The sequence below is a fragment of the Vanellus vanellus genome (genome assembly GCF_965231255.1).
Source record: "Vanellus vanellus genome assembly, chromosome: 2".
Lineage (NCBI taxonomy): Eukaryota > Metazoa > Chordata > Aves > Charadriiformes > Charadriidae > Vanellus > Vanellus vanellus.
This window is the reverse complement of record NC_138906.1, coordinates 73,099,391-73,123,604: the sequence shown is the minus strand read 5'-3', so window position 1 is coordinate 73,123,604 and position 24,214 is coordinate 73,099,391. Positions and strand designations below refer to the sequence as shown.

Here is a 24,214-nt window from a genome sequence, read left to right as displayed (position 1 = left end):
CTGTGAAATGAAATTTTATTTTAAAAATCTAACTTCTAGGCTGTGCCACAAGTGCCTTTTTCCTTCGTTCTCCCAAAGACAACATTTTATTAAAATTACTTCAGCCTGGGGGGCACAGAGTAAACATTGAATGTTATTTTGAGAAGACCACCCATTGACTGTGAAATGTCATTTGTCAGGGCGATTATTTGCAGTCTGCCTGTACATACTGTTCTGACAGTTCATGGGGATACACCTCACGAATATGATTGTAGTGTCTCTAATAATTAGTGAAACTTGGGCAACAGAATAAACGCGATATTTTTCTTTTTAATGGGGTTGACTGAAAATAAGTGCAACCCACATAAAACACTGGAGCTGTCCTTGGCTGCTGGTGGTTTTTTAGAAACCATCTCCAGTCTGGTGTTGTTAAAAGACCTGATCTTCTGTCATGCTGAAGAAACTGGAGGGGAGGATCTGCATTAGCTGTTCTATGGTGGAATGCAAATTTGGTGTTAGCCCTACAAATTCCTACTGAAGGTACAAAGAAGTTTTGCTCAAAGGCAAGCAGGAATTCTTTGAAATCATGAGCAACATGCAGAGTTTGAACTACTCTCCTGAGCCTGCAGCGTATGGTGAAAAAGGAGGAGGACGTGGGCAGAAAGCAGGCATGTCTGAGGAGACACGAGAACTAGTGTAGCCCCCATCATGCTAATGGAACACGTAGCTGCAATACAGATTCCTCTTTTAGGCCATACTTTTGCTACCAGGCAAAGTAACTTGACAGCTCTACAGTCTCACTATCATTAAGAGAGAATTAGGTTCTTCTGGCTTGTTATCTTGCTCGTCATTTTTGACATTGCATAGACCTGCATTATGCAGGATCAAATCCTTTGATAAAGTATGGAAAGCACAGCAATATGTAGTTGCATATGCTTAAATATTTGAAATGCAGAAAAATATCCAACTTGTGCACGTAAAAAAGCACGTGTCTAAACTAAGTTAAAGATAAAAGCAAACTTTGGAATAACTCCAGTAGTGAGGTACAGTAATGTGTGTCCAGAAATACCTGAGGTATCTCATTGTTGATCTCTCTTTCTTGGGAAGTTAATCATAAAAAATACAGGGCAAACACTTCTGAAAACTGTATTAGGAGTTGTTGCAGTTTTTAGAGGATAGCACAATGTAGAAACAGGAAAGAAGATTGACTTTTATGTAAATTATTCAGAGACAGGCATTCATATGCATTATTTATCTATGTATGTGTGGTGCTCTATAAATATTAAATATCATCTTATTTGAGGACTACACCTTGTAACTTCATTAATACTCCATAGTTATATCTTTGCTTTACATAAAGTGAGTTGGCAAGAAGTCATTTGATTTTGTTCTAACCAAATTGCAATTCCTAGATTTTTATCAAATGTAATCACATTACTGTATTTATGTCCAGCTGCTCAGTTACTTCAGAATTGTTAATCCCATTTAAACCAGCAACCAACTGAAACCAGATTTAGGAATGATCCACTATCAGTGCAACTTCTCAAAGGCCATCAGGAGACCTTAAGCATACATTTGTTTCCAGATTCCCTGTGCTGGTTTTCCCTTTCTTTCAGCAAAGGTTAAGACTGAGATCATTGGTACCTGTGTTAGTGCAAATTAAAGGCATTCCCTATTACATCTTTGGCCAGTTGCACTGTCCCTTGTGCAGGGGATAGCTCAAGATCTGGTGACTGTTCAGTCTCAGGAAGGCACAGAGGATGAATGATTTTGTTGTCTGTCCGTCATAATTTCCAGCTGCCCCTTTGAATCCCTTTAAAGTTCCTTTGCCAGAATTCTTTGAAAAGTGAGTAGGAAGCCAAAAGGGAGGCATCCCCGCCACGACTTCTGCGTGTTGGTGGGGCAATGGAGGAAGGCTTACCCCAAAGATCTATTCTACTAGTTTTATCCACTTCCCCTGCCACAGACAGCTCTGCATTTCTCTACTTCCACCGAGTCACCCCTGGTAATGAATTAGGGAAAGTTCTTCTTCTGCCATTCCTGCGTAGTTCGTTACAGAAAAAAAAATAATCTGGTCATGTAATTGAGGAGGATGACGAAGGTCTATTAATTCAGAAGAATTTCTGCCTGTATAAGGATGGATTAGGCTTTAACATACAAGCTCTCCCAAAACCTCTCTTCTGTAATATGTTTATCGTATAATTATGACTTCAACCTCTCCTCCCTCAAATGAAGGCGTATCAAACTGCCGTATATCATCTTAGAATAGACTTTTTCTATGCAGGATAGCTAACCTTTGTTCTTCATGACAGCACTTTTAAGATTTTCTCAACTAGCAACTTCTTCAACTTCTTGTTCATGACACAGAATGCTGGAGCTGCCTCTTTTCAAGCTCATCTCTTCTGCACTGGAATCCATGCAGTTCTTGCTTCAGAGCTAAATAACAAGAATGTGACCCTGATGCTATGAAAGCCCAAACCAAGCCTTCCACTGATTTCAAGAGCCAGGGCTACCTTTACAGTCTTGTCAGAGTCTCTGGATATTGGTAATTTTTATGGCAGAAGCATCCAAAATAAATACCTTTACACCAGGAGTGCCTCTTCTAAGGGTAACACAGCCAGGCATAGGCAATCCAGGATGTTCTTGGATTGCATTGAGGACAACTTCCTTCTCCAAGTGGTTGAGGAGCCAATGAGGAGAGGAGCTATGCTGGATCTTGTTCTTGCCAACAAGGAGGGGCTGGTAGACAGTGTCAAACTCAAGAGTAGCCTTGGCTGTAGTGATCATGAAATGGTCAAGTTTGAGATCCTCAAGGCAGTGAGGAAGGTGCGCAGCAGGCTGACCACCCTTGATTTCGGGAGAGCTGACTTTGGCCTCTTGAAGAATCTGCTTGGTGTAGTGCTTGTGGGATGAAGCACTCGAGGGAAGAGGGGTCCAAGAAAGTTGGTTAATATTCAAGGACCACCTCCTCCAAGCTCAGGAGTGATGCATCCCTACAAAGAGGAAGGCAGGCAGAAAAGCCAGGAGGCTTGCATGGATGAACAAGGAGTTCCTGGACATGACCAAAAGGAAAAAGGAGGCCTATAGGGAGTGGAAACAGGGGTGGGTAGCCTGGGAGGAATACAGAGGAATCGTTTGAGCAGCCAGGGATTGGGTTAGGCAAGCTGAAGCCAAGAAAGAACTAAATCTGGCCAGGGACATTAAGACAAACAAAAAATCCTTCTTTAAGTATGTCATTGAGAAAAGAAAGACCAGGGAAAATGTGGGCCCTCTCTGGAAGGAAACGCAAGAACTGGTTACCCAGGACAGAGACAGAGCTGAGGTACTCAATGACTTTGCCTCAGTCTTCACTGGCAAGGACTGCAGCCGCACTGCCCATGACACAGAATGCAAAGACGAGGATTGGGAAAATGGAGAACCGCCCACTGTAGGTGAAAATCAAGTGCGAGACCACCTGAGGAATCTGAAGGTGTACAAGTCCGTGGGACCTGATGGGATACATCCGCGGGTCACGAGGGAACTGGCAGATCAAGTCGCTAAGCCACTAGCCATCATATTTGAGAAGTCGTGGCGGTCTGGCAAGGTTCCTGCTGACTGGAAAAGGTGAAACATAACCCCGATTTTCAAAAAGGGAAATAAGGAAGACCCAGGGAACTACAGGCCAGTCAGTCTCGCCTCTGTGCCTGGCAAGATCATGGGAGCAGATCCTTCTGGAAACTCTGCTGAGGCACAAAGAAAACAAGGAGGTGATTGGTGACAGCCAGCATGGCTTCACCAAGGGCAAATCATGCCTGACAAATTTGGTGGCCTTCTATGAAGGAGTTACAGCAGCAGTGGACAAGGGAAGATCAACTGATGTCATCTATCTGGACTTGTGCAAAGCGTTTGACACTGTCCCACACGATATCCTGGTCTCTAAATTGAAGAGACATGGATTCGACAAATGGACCACTCAGTGGATAAAGAACTGGCTGGACATTGGCACTCAAAGAGTTGCAGTCAACGGCTTGATGTCCGAGTGGAGAGCAGTGACGAGTGGCGTTCCTCAGGGGTCGGTACTGGGGCCTGTACTGTTCAACATCTTTGTCGGCGACATGGAGAGTAGGATCGAGTACACCCTCAGCAAGTTTGCCGATGATACCAAGCTGTTTGGCAAGGTAGACACACTGGAGGGGAGGGATGCCATCCAGAGGGACCTGGACAGGCTGGAGAAGTGGGCCCAAGCCAACCTCATGCAGTTCAACAAGGCCAAGTGCAAGGTCTTACATCTGGGTCGGGGCAATCCCAAGCACAAATACAGCCTGAGCAGGGAATGGCTGGAGAGGAGCCCTGAGGAGAAGGACCTGGGTGTGCTGACTGACGAGAAGCCCAACATGAGCCAGCAATGTGCGATCACAGCCCAGAAGGCCAACCGTATCCTGGGCTGCATCAAAAGAAGTGTGGCCAGCAGGTCAAAGGAGGTGATTCTGCCCCTCTACTCTGCTCTCCTGAGACTCCACCTGGAGTACTGCATCCAGCTCTGGAGTCCCCAACATAAGAAGGACATGGACCTGCTGGAGCGTGTCCAGAGGAGAGCCACGAGGATGATCTGAGGGCTAGAGCACCTCTCCTATGAGGAGAGGGAGAAAGAGTTGGGGCTGTTCAGCCTGGAGAAGAGAAGGCTCTGGGGAGATCTTATTGCGGCCTTCCAGTACCTAAAGGGGGCCTACAGGAGAGGTGGGGAAGGACTTTTTACTAGGGCATGTAGCGATAGGATGAGGGGGAACAGCTTTAAACTGGGAGAGGGCAGGTTCAGATTGAACATTAGGAAGAAGTTTTTCACTTTGAGGGTGGTAAGGCACTGGAAGAGGTTGCCCAGAGAGGTTGTTGAGGCCCCATCCCTGGAGGTGTTCAAGGCCAGGCTGGACGTGGCCTTGGGCAACCTGGTCTAGTGGGAGGTGTCCCTGCCTATGGCCGGGGGGTTGGAACTCGATGATCTTCAAGGTCCTTTCCAATCTAAACCATTCTATGATTTTGTACAACTCTCTCAAAATTCCTAAGTGGTTTCAGCCTGAGGACCCCAAGATAGAGTTGTACAAGATTTGTAGAAACTTCTGAAAGCATCAATGTTAGTCTCTATAACTGTAAAGCATCTGTAACCCTCATTTGAATATTTTTATGTTTTATTGTATGTTGTGTGCATCATAATATTTGTCTTGCATTACAAATAAGAAATAGAGAACATATTTGTGTCTTAATTTTGCTAGCAATCCTCTCTTTTTAATATATCTAAGCACAAGACTAATAATTATAATTTCAAAAAACCCCATTCTTCATAGTTTAGGGGCTTAAACTTTTATATTCTTCCTTTATTCTGAATGTATCCCTCAGGAAACAACTCTAATAATCACCTTGCCTACACTTCTTCAGTCACACATTACATTCTCTCTCCCACTTTCTTTCAGGTTAATATTAGTGTTTGTCAGCAGCAGACTTTTTTTTTTTTCCAAGGCTCTGAGTCATTACAGTAACAGCTATGTTCTCAATAGAGTTCAGGGTAGGAAAAAACCCAGCCCTATGCCTCCATGTATGTGACTGTTAGAAAACCAGAAGGCTACTCACTCCTTTTAAATGCCAAGTGTTCAATTACTTTCCTCTTGAGGGTTGGATTTTTGCTTTTTTTGTTGGGTTTTTTTTTTGGTTGGTTTTCTTTTTTTAATCTGGGAAAAAGTCAAATGTGATGCAGTAGGTTACTTAAGCTCATGATGAGGAAAGTCAGCTTCAGATTTTTTCCAAAGTGTGACAGGTTTTTTTCCAATTATTTCCTTAACAGAGATCGGTTGGTTGGTTTTATGGTCTAGCTCACAAAGAGTTCAGTCCCAGTCTAGTCCTCCGTGGCTATCTGTGTATGTTACAAAACCATTGCACCCGTTATCCTGAACAGGGATCTGCTGATAAGATGTCCAGTCAATAGCAGAGGGTTTGCAAGTTTGGCTTCAGGGCTTGATAGAGCACAGGGAAGTGTTCAGAGAGCTGGAGAGTACAGTTTCTTGTTCTGGCTACTGCTGTCCTTCCCTGTCCTGTGTCCTGCCCCCTGAGGTGCTCTGCTGTTCTTTGGGAACCAAGTCAGAGTACACACCTTAACGCACAGTGCATTAGCTCAAGAGCTGTGCAAAACTTTCAGAGTGAGCCTCGAGGATGTGTGAAGCCTGATCTGGGGGATCATACTTAACTCAAAACAGATCAGTTTAACCCGAAAATTTTTCTAGACGCGTAGGCTTTTCAACTGAAGTGGAGGTAATGGATTTCCCTTTCTGAGGGTAGAGCTCTCTCTGGACTGCAGGTCAAATCTGAGCCCACACTATCGTCCTAAAGACTTCGTAACCAGGCAGGCAAGGATTTCCCTCATAGTGATGAATGCTACAGAAGCATACAAATATAAAGGCACTGTTATCTTTCTTGTTGCTAAGTACCCCCTAGTCAGAGAGAGCTCTTAGCAGCTGTCAGAACTGCTGCACTATAATTTAAAGTGAACTGTAAATCCCTGAGATGGATGAAGGTATCAAGATGAATGATCTTGCAATGGTCAGGAGAGAGGCTGCTGGTGATTTCAATGACTACACTTGTCAGTCAGGGTGGAAGATGACAATGCAGATTGAAAGGGTGATGGCAAAGAGGATCAGAAGGACACACCAAAGGCTAAAGGACAGGTGCTATAAAACATTCTCCAGCAATGCAATGTTGTATTTTTTTCAGCCTCATTCTGACTGGGAGATCCAGCACCCCTAGAAAAAAAAGTATTCCATATTGCTTGCAAGCAAGCAGGACATGATCCTTGTAGAGAGTGAAGGATAGTGTTGTCTTGTCTTCCATTTTTCCTTCTGTGTCTCTGTGGTGCCAGCCTTTTTTCTTTTTTTCTGGTTTTCTGTGGAAGAAAGTCAGCTGGGCTAAACAAGCAACTGACCCCTGGTCGATAAGTTAATGATCTGACAATTATCAGAGGGCAGCTCAGAAAGACCTGTTGTTCAGTAGTCATCATGGCAAATACAAACTCTCCAAAATGCAAAGAGGAAGGTGCTAGCAATTCTCCAAAATGTGAAGAAGGCTGCTTGCAGTGCTCTTGCCATTTGTTTTTGCTTTAATTTGTGTTTAGGAATGAAAGTGTTTGTCACACCTCTGAAAACAGGAACACAGTTTATACAAGTCAGATCCACCACTAAGGTGGCACTGTGAGACACCTACTCAATCCAACTATATTTAGTGGGGTGCCAGTGTCAGAACAGCCACACCAGATTCTACCTGGAGTTCATATAGCTCACCTGTATCTTTGATACTGTCTGGATGCTTTGAAGAAGCATTTAAGAAATCTTAAGAGTGAAAACCCACGGAGTAATCTGCTCGCAGGGGATTCTTACTTTCTAACCTATACCATAAAAAAACCCTGTACTCTTAGGGTTTATTTATCTTCCTGGGTTTCTTCTTAAAAGCCAGAAAAATCCTATGCTACTTGATATAGAGTTTTCTGATACTGAAATGAAAATCTAACCTTTCAGAACCCACAGTTTTGAGCACCAGTAATGTTTGGTGGCAATGGATTTCAGAGGGAATTTATACCTGATCTTCTGAGCAGAATATCTGCATATATGGGAAGACTAAGCCTGATTCCTTCCTGACACTTCTCTCGGTCAGAACTTCTGAGTCTAAATTTATCAAAGGATCACTCTATCACTGCCGCCTTCAATTTCTGATCCACTTCCAAAATCAGACTTTGGGGAACTACACTAAGACCTGCTGGAAGAAGCAGGGTCCTGGCCCTCTTGTGAGGGATGCCCATGCAAATTAATAGCACAGCCCTTGTGAGTCCTTAGTGCCTGGCTTCATCAGGATTCCGAACCATGTGCAGCTCCAATAATGCTAAACTAGATGAACTGGAAGCCACTGAGAGATAACTGTGCTATATTTCAGTTTATTAACCATCCAAGCCCACTTTCAAACTCAGGAAAGGCAAATTATAATTGAAAAGATCTCAGCAGAAACATATTCTGCTTTCACAGTCTATGGACATGCATGTTTAAGCTATCATGCCATGACACTGTGCTATTTGATTTATGTTTTTACTGATGCTTTGACTGAGTAGTTTGTTGCAATGTACTGCTAAATGGAGGAAAAATCAGAAACTGCATCAGACAACCACTCTGTATTTCATTCTAGAAAATAGCTGGCAATTATAATTACTCACCATGTTTCTGGCTCAGAATAAAAGTGGCATTGCACAAAAACCACACTGAACATTCATCGTGATTAGAAAATGCTCCATACCTTGGAGTGCAGTGGAGACATAAGAATAATTTTAAATGCAAATGAAATTGTGGGGGTAGCAAAGAGAACAGATAAAAGACAGTAAAACAAAGCCTTTCACTTTCCTCAAATTAGCAGCCTAATGTAGTATAAAAAAAAGCAGTTCTACTCAGATCTGTGCTAAGAGCTTTCATTTCATCATAATATAAAACAGCAGATCCGTCACCTTTCTCTATTCGGTACTCTTGATTTCGAGGTTGAAGTGAAAATTAGAAGCTGTTCATTCTGGCTCACAGACTGGGTTGCATTTGCTTAGTCTTATTCCATGACAGTAGGATGGAAAGAGGTCAGTAACACTGGTAAGTACTTATCTCCTGTATCTGATTTTCTTTATTTATTTTAAAAATCTTTCACAGTGCTTTGGCTTTTTATCAATGTGTATTTCCTGAAAAAAGCTACATCTTGTATTTTCTAAAAGGCTGTATCTTAAGCAGAAATGCAATGATTCCTCGAGAATGCTTGTATCAGATGTTAGAGCTCCTTCAAGAATGAATGAATGAATGAATTAAAGTAGGAATTCTGTAATAGGAAAGGTTTCTGGATAATCTATATATTTCATAGCATCACTAGAACATTTTGTGTGTTGCTTTTTCTGTCTGCCTTGTCCAACAAGCAGTACCAGATAAGAAATGAATCTCTTCAAGATGTTATTTGCATTATATTCATAGCAAAACATTTAACAATCCCATTACCCTTGCAGTAAATGATGGAGAAAGTAGGTATTTTACTTAGTGAAAGCAAATTATTAGACAAAACATGATGTTACAGTTAATCATTACGAAACACTGAAAAATATCTCAGACTATGAGATGCAACAAGGAAGATCAGAGTGAAAAACAAATTCTTAAGGAAACTTGATGTAGATCTTTTTTTTCCCTTGGGAAAGTTTTTATCAAATCAAAACCAGGGGCTTAATTTTTCAGTATGAAGGGTGAGGGGGAGTGGGGGAGATGATCGTAGTGTCACCTCCTGTTGCTAAGTAACAACATCTCCTGGCCGTTTTTATCTGATAAAGGAAGTCCAGTTGACGTTATGCATTATTCATCAGAGTTCCAATCAAACAATCAAAATTGTTTGCTTACACTGGGGACATTTAGTAAGATCAAAGAAACCCTCCTTGAAACTACCGGAGCTTACACCACTGCCCGGCAGCTCTTGATACTCTGCAGTAAGTATCGTTTCTGGTTTGGGAGTGCTCCAGCAAAGTGAATTGCTGAGGAATTTTAAAAGTTTTCTCGTCAGGATAGGCTTCTGAATTTTAGGAAGGACTGCATGTTGATCAATGAAAACTGAATCAAAGGAAAAAGGGAAAGCTTTGGAACACTGGTTTCCTGATTTTGGCCAGCATAATTGAAGGAATTGCTTGAAGCAAGGGTCAGACTCCTTGCCCCAAACCTTTCTGTTGGGTTTGCATGGAAAAGGACTAGAGGTATTTTTGTCTGTCTGTCTGTCTGAAAATAAACGTTGTGCAGAGCTGTTTGTATGCTTATGATTATATGCCATAGCTAACTGAGGCATGGAGGAGAGAACTAGACTGTGTGTTTTCTGCAAATCCTGTTTTTTAATGTGAGTTGTTCAGACTAGAAGAAAATGCAGAAGGTAGGAAGAAGGCTGGAGAAGGGTCACGATAATGTGCATAATCCTGGGAACTCTGCCCGGCAGAGGCAAATCTGATTCAATGTACATCTTAGACAGTTGTAATCTAGGATCTAGACAGATCCGACGTTCAGAAGAATGACAAATATATAAACCCTAGCTAAGAAGCAGTGCTAGGAATAGTCTACCATTTCTTAATGATGGCTTTTATCACATCTTTTAAAACTGATGCTGGGATGCTCTGTTGCTACTTCTGGTCAGTAAGAGGGGACAGGGAAGGCAGCTGGCCTCTGGTCATTTAGGTGGAATGAAATATCCAGAATACTGCATCTTCCTTTCTAGTCCAGCGTTTTGGCGTAAGCGGCATGAATGCTATTTTTAACATAGTCTGTTACAATAGTGGCTACTCAGAGGTGCTGGCTGTGGATCTGGCTAAAGGAGATCCCTGTCCCAAGCCTTTCTGATCTTCTTTTTAAGAGCAAATATAACAGGCAGGTGAATCTAACTACGTAATGTAAGAAATGGAGATTGTGGCTAAAATAAAGGTGATTGTACTAGAAAGGTACTAGGAATATTGCTAATACTGCGGTAGTGCTTTTCTTTTATGTATTTAGGCAAGGATTTAAACCAAAATAGGAAAGGATACTTATGAAGTTCTATGAATAGTGATTTGAAAATGCTTTGACCCTAATATGCCATATGAAGTACTTCAATGACTGCCTACACAATTCCTTCCACAAAGAAACTCGCCAGCTTTTTTCTGTCTGACATCTCTGTAATCTTTCCCAGGAATCTGACTGATCATCCATACCGGAATATTGTACACAAACATAAAGTTCCTTCAAAATGGACTACTTTCTGGATGTCGAGTCTGCTCACAGACTGTTTTACAGTCAAGGAGCTCAAGGTAAGAAACTCTGGTACTGATGCAGAAGCTTACTATTTGAACTGTACAATAAAGATGTTTAGGGCCGGACAAGGGCCAGCCCTTGTGACTGACCTACTGAAGTGTACAGAGGCCACAGGGAAAGGCCTTCAAAATGCACGAGGTGTAAAAAGGATTACAAGAAGAGTAATGATAGGGTTGATGTGCCCTCTCAGAGGACAAGGAAAAGCTATGAGAGCTGTTGGGTGCACAGCAGGAGCAAAAGGAACGGCCAAGACCCAGACCCTGGTGTTGCCGAACCGCGATGGACGAGTCAGAGGGGACAGAAATGGCACACTGCTTGCTGTGTAACCCTGTGGTGTCCTTCCCCTTCCTCCTTGCTTATCGATGCTGTCAGGATCATAATGTGGTGTTATGCAGTGCTGCAGGAATAACTGGTTTGGGAAAGCCCTGAGGCAGTCCAGCACACTGTATGCAAAGAGCAGGCTCTCACGGGTCTGCATCCTTCCCTGTGAAATGCAGGTCCCCACTAAGCAGCAGCAGTGCGAGAGAGGGAAGGAGCAATCAAGCTTCTTTGCTTTAATGTAGTTGAGACTTGTTCACGACATAGATGATATTTTTGGTAAAGTCAGTTCGCATTTTTCTCACCAGCTCTATTTTTGGAGAAAACTTGCAATTTCAGAGACGAGGGGTTTTTTTGTTCCTTAAACTTTAAACGCCATATTAAATTGAAGAAAACTGTAAGAAGCAACTAGCTCTGTCAGCCTTTTTTGGTTTTACATACTGCCTGTTTTCTGAAAATGCAGTCCAGATTTTTTTCCACCATTAATTTCATCAGTTGCTAATCAAATTCAAAGTCTGGCCAACAGAGTTCTGCCTTCCCTCTGGAGGTCGTTCTCCCAGAGCAAGACCTAATCCACCCGGGGGATGCCACTGTCCAAGGATACATGGGGGTCAGTACCACCTTTAACCTTTGGCTCAGCTGAGGTGCTGCTGCCTAACACGTGCTGCATTGCCCAGATGCTGCCCCAGTTGTTGTGATACATTTTCATCTCTCCAAGTCACAGAAAACACTTCTTGTCACAACACAGCCTTCTGCATTGGACAACAGAAACAAATGCTAAGCACCTCAAAATCAGGGAAAAATCAGCTAAGGGCAATGACTGATTTTGCTGGCTTTTCCTCCATCTCTAAAATGCAATGGACACCTGAGCATTGCTACAGAAGTAATATTAAAATAAGTTCTTTGATATCCCTATGAGAACAAACCCCTTGCTATTCCATAGAAACTGAAATTCAGGAACCTACAGCTTAACGCTTTACAAGCTATAGCAATTTGTCACTTGCATTGCAATGTATGGAGGGGACTATGGAAGAAAGAATATGTATTCATGCAATGCAAGTCTATTACAATAATGTGCACAAGGTGACCAATAAGCGTTGCACAGGCAACTTTCACTGTAAGTATTTCCAAGAGGGCAAAGGAAAAAACCATTATCTTACCCATACTTGGAGAAATTATATCGTTAGCACATATAGAAATGCTTGTGCTGATCAGTTAGATGCATGACTGAAATTTTAACCTTAGCACCTGGTTAATTCTTTGTTTGAATGCAATTATTTTGCTTTTTTAAAATGCAAAATGAGGAAAAAAATCCATCACGCAGAACTGTATTCCTTGATACAAGAGTCATCAGCAGGGGGTTGGCCTTTACATCTGTCATGTGGGCTTCTATCCTTTGGCCGAAACAAGTAGGAACCAGCACTGAGACTTGGGGGTTTTTTGTCCCTCTGTTTGCAAACATTTTATGAAAGATGCCAACGACATGCTTCCACTGTGCACCACAGCATAGTAGAGAAGCTCCCAAACCCTAATTACCTCCACAACTGGAAACAGTACATTGATATGAGCCATGACACACTTATGATCTGTCCCTTTCAACTCTTCACCTTTCTCTTTCCTCCTTTTACTGCATTTTCCCCAGCTCCTGTCCTTCACATTGCTTACCTCACACACTTGTGAGACCTCTTCCCCGAACTCTAGTACTCTCCCCTCTCTTCATCTCTCTGTGTTTAAGGTCAGCTGCTTTCCAACAAGCTGGGTGCCAGCAGGGCAATCGCGCTGCACACAGAAGTAACAATGCTTCTGCTCTACATTCTCAAATGCTGCAACACAGCAGCCCCCTGGCAACAGGAGAGGTGCTTGAGGGCAAGGATGGATGGACAACCCCACTAGAAATAGGTGTGAGAGACTAAATGTGGCCTGTGCAGAGAGAAGTTTTGGGAAGCTTTCACTGTCTGAGGTAGCACTGAGCATCTCTGAGGTGATGGTGGTGGCTTCAGCAGGCCAAACAATAAATCTCTGGAAGAGTTTCATCCTCAAGGTTTCCTGTAGCAAATGCCTTTATCACCATCCTTAGCCCCAAACTTCTTAATGCATCCCCTTCCTCTGAGCTATCTTACCCCCTGTAGACAACAAAGAACTCAACCCTATCAAGCGTGCGTCGATGCTGCCCGTACAGCTCTGGTAACTCTTGTCGTCCTTGTACCTTGTGCCAAATTTTAAGGCTGTCTTCCACAGAACAGGCATTTCTATATGAGTTAATGGCATGATTTCTCCAAACATGGGCAAAACCAACATATTTCTTCCCTTATTTGCCTTCTGAGAAATAGTTAAACTGTGTTAGCTATAACTTTCTGAAAAAAAAAGAAAAAAACAAAAAGAAATACACTAATGTGAGGCACCCATCTGCCATAAATGGCATAGCTCAAGTAGCTAGTTTGGTCTGCAAGAAAGCATTATCACCAGATCTACCTTATGGGACTGCAAGTAACTATTTGATGTTAATATAATAGCATGATGCTATTAGCAAATCATGCTATCAAACAGTATGTGTATAGGCATTAAAACTGCATTATGACAGAATTGAGTGAAAGAAGACTACAGTATTCTGCCATTTAATTAGAAACAACATCAGAACACATTATATGTATTATTATTATTACTTCAGTTATATTATTCGTTATTGCATTACAAAATGCTCTGTTTACAGACTGTAGAATGGGGGTTTATGACCCACTTATTATTTCTGTGAGATTTGAAGATTCCTGCCTTTTAATCCTTTGATCCTCCAGATCAAGAAAAAAACTCCTTTGCAATGTTTTCACATTAATGATATGACAATGTTACAAATGGCAGCTGTAAAGCACTCATTCTCATCTGTACCCACTCCTTGTGGGTGGAGAAGAAGGGAAGGAATAGGACTGCAAAAATGTCGGGAAGGAACTCAAAGAGCTATGATGCCATTGCTAGCAGATGATATCAAATCCCAGCTGACCTTAGTCTTGTGTAGTTGAATGTAGGATGCTCTGACCTCACCAAACAGACTGAAACAGGGTTTTGGCTGCCAGCAACTAACCAGTTCTCTATCCCTTGCTGCCTGCACTAACGCCCCCACCTCATCTCTACTCCTGCAGAGAGCTGCAGAACTGCCTTTGCTGCTGTAGGGTAGTAGGAGAGAGGTGTTACCTTATCAGCTGCCTCCTCTCCCATCCTCTCCTGCAGAAGCAGCCATCACTTCACTCCCGTGGGCTGAGCGCAGAACAGAGGATGTTTGGCCATTCGGGCTGCATCTACTGTTCAAACAGCTGTTCCCTGTTTCCTCCAAGGAAAGTGAAGCAGAAGGGATGGAAAAGTCACAAAAGCTGGATCTGACAGTAGGATTAGCTAGATTTAGAAAACTTGGTAAATGAAGCCAGCTGGCTGTAGTCTTCATATACCAGCCAGAAATATCCTAAGCTCCGTAGCCCTCCCTGACTGTCTCTTCTGTGGCCGTATGTTGGGATCTAGGAGATGGGGGTGTCCTTGCCAAGTGCGTAATGCCTGGTGATGCATCTGCAAATCAGAAGCAGGAAAGAAGGGACTGTGATCCCTTGCATCTAGCCCCTTGCCCTAGGAAAGTCCAAATCTGAAATCTAAGTGTGGAGCTGGACTTTAATTTTCAAAACGGTCTTTTCCCTTTGAAGTGTATGGAAGATATTAGTCATTCTTGGATGTAAATGTATTCTAAATACAAATCTACCACAGCTTTCAGCCATGAGAGCTGAAAGTATATAATGGGGCCTGGAATAGGATTCAGCTTGCTTATTCCTTAGGTGTCCTCAGGGAAGATGTGTCCACCGAAGACTTCTGACTAGCCTGGCATGTATCAGTGGAGGGAAATGGTCGTTTTAAGAGCAGGGTTCACCTAATCTCAGACATCTTCCTTGGGATACGATAAATCATGCTTTATTCTCTCTACTGATTATGAAAGCCTGGACCGCTAACTTGGGTGAAAGATGCCTGCGCTATTGGCATTTGTTTGCATAGAGGAATCATGTGTTGACAGGTAAGATAGGACCTAACTCATGCAAGGGACTAACTTCCCCAAAACAAGTCAAATTGCAATCCAAAGCTGTAAATGTGCAGATCCCATCTCAGCTGTAGCCTACTTTGGAGAGACGTCAGCTTTGATCGTGAAGTTCTACTTGAAAAAAATTATGCTTCAGGGCATACAAAGAAAGACCTCATATTTGACAGGGCTGAGCAGGCTGATGCTGAGGAGCAGCAGAAGCAGGATGCTCTATAAGGGGAAGTGAGCCAAGAGGCAGCAAGATGGGCAGAGGCAGTGGCTTTGCCCACCAGAGGTAAGGCACTGCAGCACATGAGCAAGGCAGGTCCCGTGATAGTCACCAGGTTCAGCCAAGAGTCCAGATCATCAGACAAGACCATGGTGATGAGGTAGGTATGAGGCCAAGCAGGACATCAAGTCAGTGGTCAGGATGTGGATCAGTGAGGAACGTAGCCACACACAGGCACAGCCACAGCCTCGCTCAGGAAGTGGGCAATGGCCTCAGTGTAAACATAGCTCCCAAAAGAAGGGAGGGAGCAGCTGTTGAGGCTTCTTGCCTCTTTCTCAGACCACTCCAAAGCTGGTCAGGGCTTCTCAAGCTGCTGTCTCCAACAACTGTGCCATGTCAGAAAGCCTGCTTTGAGCACACCCAACTAAACTGTGTGCAGGGAGAGCACGCAGGGCCCTGGCTATTGGTACCTAGTTCTCACCTAGGCTTGTTCAGGATTAAGAAATGCGTACCCCATTGTATACAAGGGGTGGAGCCCCTTGGATGAACGCTAAGAGAAAAGAATGACTTCTGCTCAGTACATTATAGATGAAGGCTTTGGGTACTGTCATAAAAGGAGAGCCACCTACTGCAGACTGCACATAGCACTTTTCTGCAGCCATGAGTCTGATGGAAGGGGTCCTAAGACTCACCCTCTCTCTTGGTGCCTCTAGCAACTGCACACCATAGCCTGGTGGGACAGGCTGGACATCGTGCAGTCAGGATGCCGTTCTGGGCTGCGTGAGTCCACCTTTGCACTACAGTCGGACCATCTGGTCCCCGCTGGGAGTCCAGGTTCTGCTCCCAGGCGACTTCTGATAAAATTGTTTCTGATTTCCTGGAGACCTGTGCCTCCACTTTTTCAATCTTATCTCCTTTCGCACCAGCAGGGGGCATGAAGCTTAAAATTAACTGCATTAACTGAGTATTTCCAAGATGCTCCTACATACCTTGAAGTTGCTTGCCAGTCCATTTGGCAGGATACACTGTGCATATTTAAATAACTGAACAAAACCCTCTTGAAGTCTTACCTTAAACTATCTTTTGTATCTATGAATAATGTATAGAACCACTTACATCGGGTGTGCTTTTACTGGTTGCAACATTCCTGCAATCTACTTGACGAATGTAAGGAGTGAATGAAAAAAAGTAAAGTAGAAAAATTATGGAAATAAAAATATAGTACCTGCGGCCAAGGGATAACAGATGCACAAGATTGTATAGACACATAGCGCATGACTGGTCAAAAGATTTCAGGAAATACTTCTGCTTGATCAGTTTTCCATGTTTTAATAAAATACTCCCAGGTATAGTTTTAATTCCATGTTTTCCCCTTGCACTTCGTCTCCACAATTTATTTATTTCACTGTGCTTCACTTTTGCTCATTTAGTTTAGTTCATACAGTGCTGACTCATTCTAGATGTTTCACTTTAACAGCTGCTGACTACACAGTGCTACTTCCCTTCTGCTTTTGCATATTAAATTATGTCCAGCATTTTACAAAAGCATATTGCTGCAGTATCCCCAGATCCTAATCCAGAATGATTCCACTGCAGATGTTTCTTGTGTAAAGTAACATTAGAATAGTCCATCCACCAAAATGTTATCATTAATCCATCCTAGATTAAGATCTTTTCAAAGTTATGTTAATTAGCAGGTCTTTTTCTTTTTTCATTTGTGTGCTCTCACTACTTCTTAGACTAATAACATTAATAACACAATAATCAGTAATGGCAAATGGGCATTCCTGATGTAATTTCCCTCCCTTTAAATCCAAGGAAGTAACTGATCAACATCAATCTTTCCCACATCCTTTTTAAACTCTTTTATTCCCTTTCCCAGCTCGTATTGTGGCATGTCCCTGTTATTTAGGAATAGGCAATGGAGTGCCATGATCAGAGTCTCTGGCTTGCAGAGTTAGGTAGCCTACCTTCACCAACTGTACAAGAATAGCTCAGGGTGAGTTGCAGTAACTGTACTTCCGCTACTTTTTGTTCAGTTATTTCAATACCCAGTCAGCCAAATTAAAGTCAGAAGAAATAAGGATCTTCTAATTCTCAGCAGCATATCTGAATAAAACTGGGATGCTTGAGATCCAGTTCTCTATACCCCTAAATACAGAAAACTTTAGAAAATCTATGCATGGATCACACTTGAAAAAAATTGATTCTGAAAATTAAATCTAGTTTTTTTCTATCACAAATTAATTTTAAATAACCAAGCCTCTATTTGCCCCTATTTCACAATAATTTAGCTGCTTATTTATTTAAGTCTGTTTTCATCTTGCCTTTGGACACAATGGCAGAGGAACGAGCATGTTTCCTCTAAAATGCACAAAAAAATGCTGGTTATGCATATTGTGCGTATGTTTACTCAGCTATCACAAACCAGCATAACGAGCGTGTGCGTAAAAGTGGATGTCCTTTTGATTGTGTACTACTGTTTGCAACACTCAGGCTTGTGTTTGAATACCATGTATCTAAGTACTTTCTTTCAGATTACTGATGTCCATCAAACTGGTGTTAAAGATCTTAATGGCTTTGCTTTCGAGACATGCAGAAATTCATACGCATGTGCTTCTGCACTTATCCAGGGGACACAATCATTCTTCATAAATGATAAATTATGTCCTCTCCAGTGCTTGCACACATATTCTACGCTCTTCTCCTGCAAGTCATACCCCGTTTCCCATCTCTAATCCTTCAAACCTTGTTCTTTATCAATTGCATTTAAAAGAAGACAAAAGTGAAGTGGCATTTAATCAGACCAAAAGATTTTTTTCCTGGTAAACATCCATTTGGACCCATTGGTCTGTCTTTTAATGAAGAATATTCACAAGCTAGTAATTTCTTTTTTTTTAGCACAGATGGAATATCATGTTCTAGATGCATCAAAATGTACCTGAACTTATGTTTTAAAAGCTTACATTTAGCCAAAACCACATTTATGGGTGCATTGTCTAAATGTTACGCCATGGTGAGCCCTTTCCACAGAAGATAAAGGAGAACTGAGTAAGAAGCTTATATGCTTCTCTGACGAAAAAAAAAGTAGCAAGAAAGAATCCTACTCAATCAGCAACAGCAGCACTGCAATTAAAATATTTTCACAGATATTCTACACAGTTGTTCAAAATTTGCCCTGAGAAATTAGGTTTTCCTCCAAAAAGTCTTAAAGATTTGTGAGGTAAACCAGTATTACTTTATGGCGATTTCCATGTCCTCTGATTATATGCATTCAAAACATACCCTGTCCAATGCATCTAGGTCTAGACATCTCCAACAGAAACATTTTAGCACTTCGCTTGTACTAAGATTAAAATCATCAGGTCTCAAAAGTTTTCACCATGTTGAGGTAAGAATCTGCTATGCAAATTAGGGTTTACTAGATGAAAACCCTATTGAGCCAAGAATGACCAGGGTATTTCTGTCACCAATGAGATATTTTAAAATCATTTTAATAAAAGTTGATTGATAAAAGTGGATGGAGATATCTAAATGAATATTTCACATTTTCTCTGACTAAGTTTTAGGAGGATGGTTTTTTACCTCTGAAACTTTTCCAATTAAAAACGTCCAAAATTTTTCTAAAACCCACAAGTCTTAAAAAAATCAGTATTGTAATTCTTCAAAATATTGTTCTTGGCAAACAAAAATTAGTACTAATATTTTTATTAAAATAAGTGGGAATGTATTTTAATGGAAAAAATAGAAGCCATTGACAATTGTTTGCAAACTGTCCCCCCTGTTTTCAGTAATTTCAAACAGCATTCAAAAATTGGACCACCTGTAGATGTAACTAAATATATTGAAATTATATGTTCAAAATGTCTCTGAACATGTAATATAATCATTTATGTATTTCATATTCCCTTCTCCCAAATGCATCCTTTTGTCATCCTTTAGTAACATACAATATTTTGAGACAACAAATGTGAGATTATATATAATCAGTTCTAAGGTGTCAATACATACATTAAGGCATTTCTATTTTTAAGGTATTTTTGCTCTGTAAGAAACCTTTTTCCTTTCTAAGAAATACCAGACAAGATGTTGCCTCACTGTGCCAATCGTGGTGTGACCCTATGAGGAACAATGCAAACGGAATGAAAGAATTTAACCCAAATGACTGATTTGCCTTCCGTGTGCTGTTAGAGGAGCTCCTTAAAATGAGTTTTCGGACACCAGTCTCAAATCCATTTGCAGCATAAGCGGGCCCCTCAATGTGTATTGTAATGCCATTCCTTTACTCTAAGACCTTCAAAAGGACACTTTCTAATTTTCCTGAAAAAACATCTCCTAAAAATGTGTCGCAGAGACTGAGCTGGTTTGTGGAGAGAAGCTGAAGCTAGAGATACTAGTAGGTTATCTGTGATGGACCCAATGGTCACACTGGGCAGCTTTAAAGTTGACAGCTTTACAAAAAAATACATGGCAAGTCATTCTCATAATAAGGAGTGGTATGGATTACAGTTAGGAAAAGGGTGTGTACAGGTATATTCATGGCATGCGTAAATATTCAGTATCACCGTATGGATGTCAGAATGTGATCAGCTATACTTTCCAGTTCTGTGGCTGCATAAGAATTGGTCTTAGGTTTTTATTGCAAAATGCTTTAATGTTTATTAGCTTCCTCTGAAATTTTTCCAATGTTTACTTCAAATTTCCAGTCATTCTTGAAAACTCCTTTTTGGTAATATACACAAAGGGGAGATAATCATGGTTGTCAAAGTAATATATAATGATTACTCCAGGAAACATTTTCCAGCATCCACCTACCTCTAGTCAAAATGAATACAAGCCAGATCCCAATATTTTGACCCAAAAGGTAAAAATGATTTATATACAATTATATAGAAAAGCTCGCTCTTATTCTCTGTTTACCATAAATGTATATGCAATTTGGTGTTGGTTTTTTTCCAAATAGATTCCTGTGCTGTGATCCAGCGAGCCCTGCAATGCATGGGTGCCCTTTCACTGACTTTAACTACAGCTAGATCATGCCAGTTTTAAAAGACAAATCTTTTACATGGTTATTTTAGGAGATGATTTTTACAATGCTGACTTCGTATGCAGATAAATCTTCCTTAAGTGTAAATTTGATGATGCAGTACACAAAATTCTCCGTAGCATAAATTTTCCATTCTCTTTTATCTTCATTAGCGTACATCCCTATTACAAGGGAATAATGGTTTACAGTCTAGTCACAGTGTTTACTTTAGTTTAATCTAAATAGTTGACCTCATTAAATCAATTTCAACTCTTGCCCTTAGCTCTTACTTCAAATTCAAATGCTAGGTTAGAAATTAGCAAAAACTTGAAAGAAATCTATTTAAAACCAGAAAACAAGTAAGATAGACCAGAAATAACTGCTACCTCCAACAGCGCAGATATCCTTGTTTAGTAAACTACATAATGCTGCAAATTGAAAAATAGAGCGTGACAGCTTTTGTTAACTCATACTAATTATATGCTATCATACCTAACACCCAAGTCAGGTTTTAGGCATCTGAAGGCTGCTGATTGACAGGTATTACTTGGAACTCTGAAAAACTTTTCAAAGAAAGTATCATAGTTAGCAGGCTGCAGAATATGCTCTTAGTCACTATCAGTCATGCTCTCCAGTCCCAGCAGGAAAATATAGTTCATTATTAGTTATTTGAAGTGAGGTGGCTTAGAAAAGCCCTATGATAAAGACTGTTATGCCAGATAATGCCCAAACGACAAGAAACGTGCAGGGTTTAGGGCCCTAGGCTCTTACAGGGTCCCACATGAAAGTTAATGTTGATAGTCCCACATTAAGGGTAAGGACGGGCTTTCAAGCTGAAATTCTCTTTCCGGCTATATATGAGGCGGAGGAGAAAGAAACACACTCAGAAGGTACTTGTGCATGATACTCACGCTTTCAGTGATCAGCCAGATCCCATCCAGCATTTGTGATAATCTGCATCTACTCAGAGAGAGAATTGAGGTAGATATATTTATAGAGGCTCTTCTGTTTGTGATTTGTAATTTATACGCTCAGCACCCAAAGCATTCAACAGCCACTCATAATTACATTACACATAAAAACCACCTACATTAAAGGGACATTATCTAGGCTGTAAGGTCAAGTGCTAAATACTTAGGCATTGCCAGATTGAAGGTTGCCTCTGCAACATTAATTCAGTCTCCTTATACATATGTATTATAGTATGGTTTCTAATTGCATGATGACACAGTAATTTTTTACTATCCTACCATTTGCTTCATCAGTGCATGGAGTGGGTAGTGCTCACTTAATGAGCCAGTATTAAATATTTTGCTTTCTTCTCCTTGAAGGCATGGCCCCAAGCCATTTAAACCCTGTTCAGAAGATAGAAATCTTAACTTCCTCATGGGCTTTTCGTTGGTGCTTCACTAAAGTATATGAACACTTTACAAATATTAATGAATTTATATCTTCAGGAAATCCCTACTGAAAGATGATGATTCCCCCTGTTTCACAACTGAGAAACTAAGACATAAAGTGACCAAGAGCAAAAAGTAGCTGCTAATTTTGAGTGCCCAAATCAAGACAAGAAATTGAGTTTTGGAATAGCTGCTGTAGGCATCACATCGTGTGTCCCAAGCACAGCTTCCACAGATTTCTGCAAACTAAGCGAATACTTAACACTTCCATTACTCAGGCATCACAGCTTCGAAAACAGCATTCAGAAAAAGAGAGACTGCAGCTATTGAGAAGCTGTGAAAAGAGTGGTTTAAGTGGCAAAAGTAGGAACTTTGAACAAGCAAGCTGTGGCAGGAACAGAGCTATAACCTGTGTCTTTGGGGCACACAACACAGCAATCTTTTCTCTTCTTGGCATCATTTGGGGCAGCCCTTTAATTCTGCAGCATGTGAGGCAGGGACCTTACAGCAAACTGCCTCTTCTACTAACTACCTGCTACAGATCCTCTTTTCCACTGAGTGATTTTCTTTCTCTCTTCTTCTCTTTTTTTCTCTTTTTCTCCCTCTTCCTCCCCCTTTCCATTTCTCCTGCTATTCTCCTCTTCATTCGTTCATTCTTATCAGCTCGTCGGGCAACTCTTCTCACCGTGCCCACTCTGATGACAGCGTCTTCTGAGGATGACATAGACCGGAGACCCATCAGAAGACTCCGGTCTAAGAGTGACACCCCTTACTTGGAAGAAGCTAGGATCTGCTTCAACCTTGACAATGGTAAGACCACCCCTCCCTGGCAGCATATCATGTTAATTAAAGACTTTTTTGAGATGCAGACAGACCAGATGGCACCTTCTCATTCACAAGTGGTATGGTGGTTCACCAGACATCCAAGGATGTCACAGCTGTCTAAATAAAAGCACCTGCAGATGTATCAACAGGGATCTTTTTCAAAATTCTCCTGCAAGTACTAACTAAAGATTTTCCCGTTTTAGCTAGGGTGAGCCACTGAGATCACAGCAAAAGAGAATGGCTTTGCAAATAAGTTGTATTTATATCTAATCTACTCCAGGCATCCAGAAACATGAAAGTTCTTGTGAACGGTTATGAAGCGATTAGACCTAACAGCAGACTCCAGCTAAATCCAACATTACAACCATGGAAGAACATCCAACACGCCCCCAAACCTCTATAGGTTTAATTGGCTAAAGTGTAACAGAAAACTCTTGATTCTGCAGGAATGAGTAAGACACCTGTACCCCAAAGTTCACACCAACTAGTGTTACTACCACTGCCTTCAGAGGTACTGAGCCCCGTTGTTCCCTGGTCCTTTTTCTCATTGAGGTTGAGCCAAACAAAAGATTTTGGAAGTACTGACAACTTAGTGACTTTTAAGCAGGCTGGGTTTTCTGTAAAAAATCTGAATTAAATGGGATGAACTAGTACACTCCCTGGCACATTTTTTAATTGTTTAACTCTCACTTTGTGCAGTACTTTTGTGCTACCCAGATTTTTTTAAAAAACAGCATTTTTAATTATTTGTATTACACTAACATCTAAAGGTCCCAACCGGAATTGGAGCCCTAACGTGGCAGGCAGCCCACAACCCCAGGGTAAGAAATAACATCTACATAAAGAGCTGATCACTAAATAGAGAAGACAGCATAGGGGAGAAGGAGCAAAACATCGTCCCCCATTTGGAGCTGGAGAACGGAGTCACCAATTTTTGCCTATGGTCACATGTATTTTTTTTTTTCAAAGACCCGCCAAAGTGGCTTATGAATACGAGTCTCTAGCTTTAAGTCACGGTCAGTTTTAAACATAGAGTGTAGGCTTCTTAGTGCCCTTGGCATTTTAAAGCACTTGGCCTGGTGCACCATCCTGCTTTACTTAATGGGTTTGCCCAAGGAAAGAGGAGAAGGGGGTGAAGGGATGAGCCCTCAGACTTCCCACTGAGCCTCAATCCAGCCGTGCTTTGACTTTTGGGACCCCTAAGCTATACAGGAGAGCACTTCGAGGTGCCCAAGGCCGGGGCGGGAGATGCCAGGCCTGCTGTGGCACCTCAGCCTCCCTCGGAGGGGGGGGGCTTGGAGAGGAGCGGGAGTCACCCCAGCCGGGACCCTGCCCTGGGGGCGGGAAATCACCTCAGCCAGACCCCTGGCCCGGGCCGCCCCTGGCCAGGGCCGGAGGGGAGGGGGATTCCCCCCGCCTCCGGAGCGAAGGTCGCCGCCCTGAGGCGAGCGGCCGCGGGCGGGACTCGGCCGGCGGAGTCGCTGCCGGCGGGCAGGGGCGGCGGGCAGGGCCGCCGCGGCCGCTCCCGTCCGCAGATCCTTGACG

At 42.0% G+C, this 24,214-nt stretch overlaps 1 protein-coding gene across 1 annotated transcript in view; it reads left to right on the top strand.

Annotated features, from left to right (window-relative positions):
• Positions 1-10,758: 10,758 nt before the first annotated feature.
• The window catches only part of PHACTR1 (phosphatase and actin regulator 1), a gene marked incomplete at its 5' end in the record, with an annotated part of 317,672 nt that continues 304,216 nt past the window's right edge, over positions 10,759-24,214 (top strand). Inside the window, 2 exons of the mRNA XM_082479822.1 lie at positions 10,759-10,819; positions 22,508-22,654. Of these exons, the coding sequence (XP_082335948.1) occupies positions 10,759-10,819; positions 22,508-22,654 (208 nt within the window). The remainder of the gene's footprint in view (positions 10,820-22,507; positions 22,655-24,214) is intronic.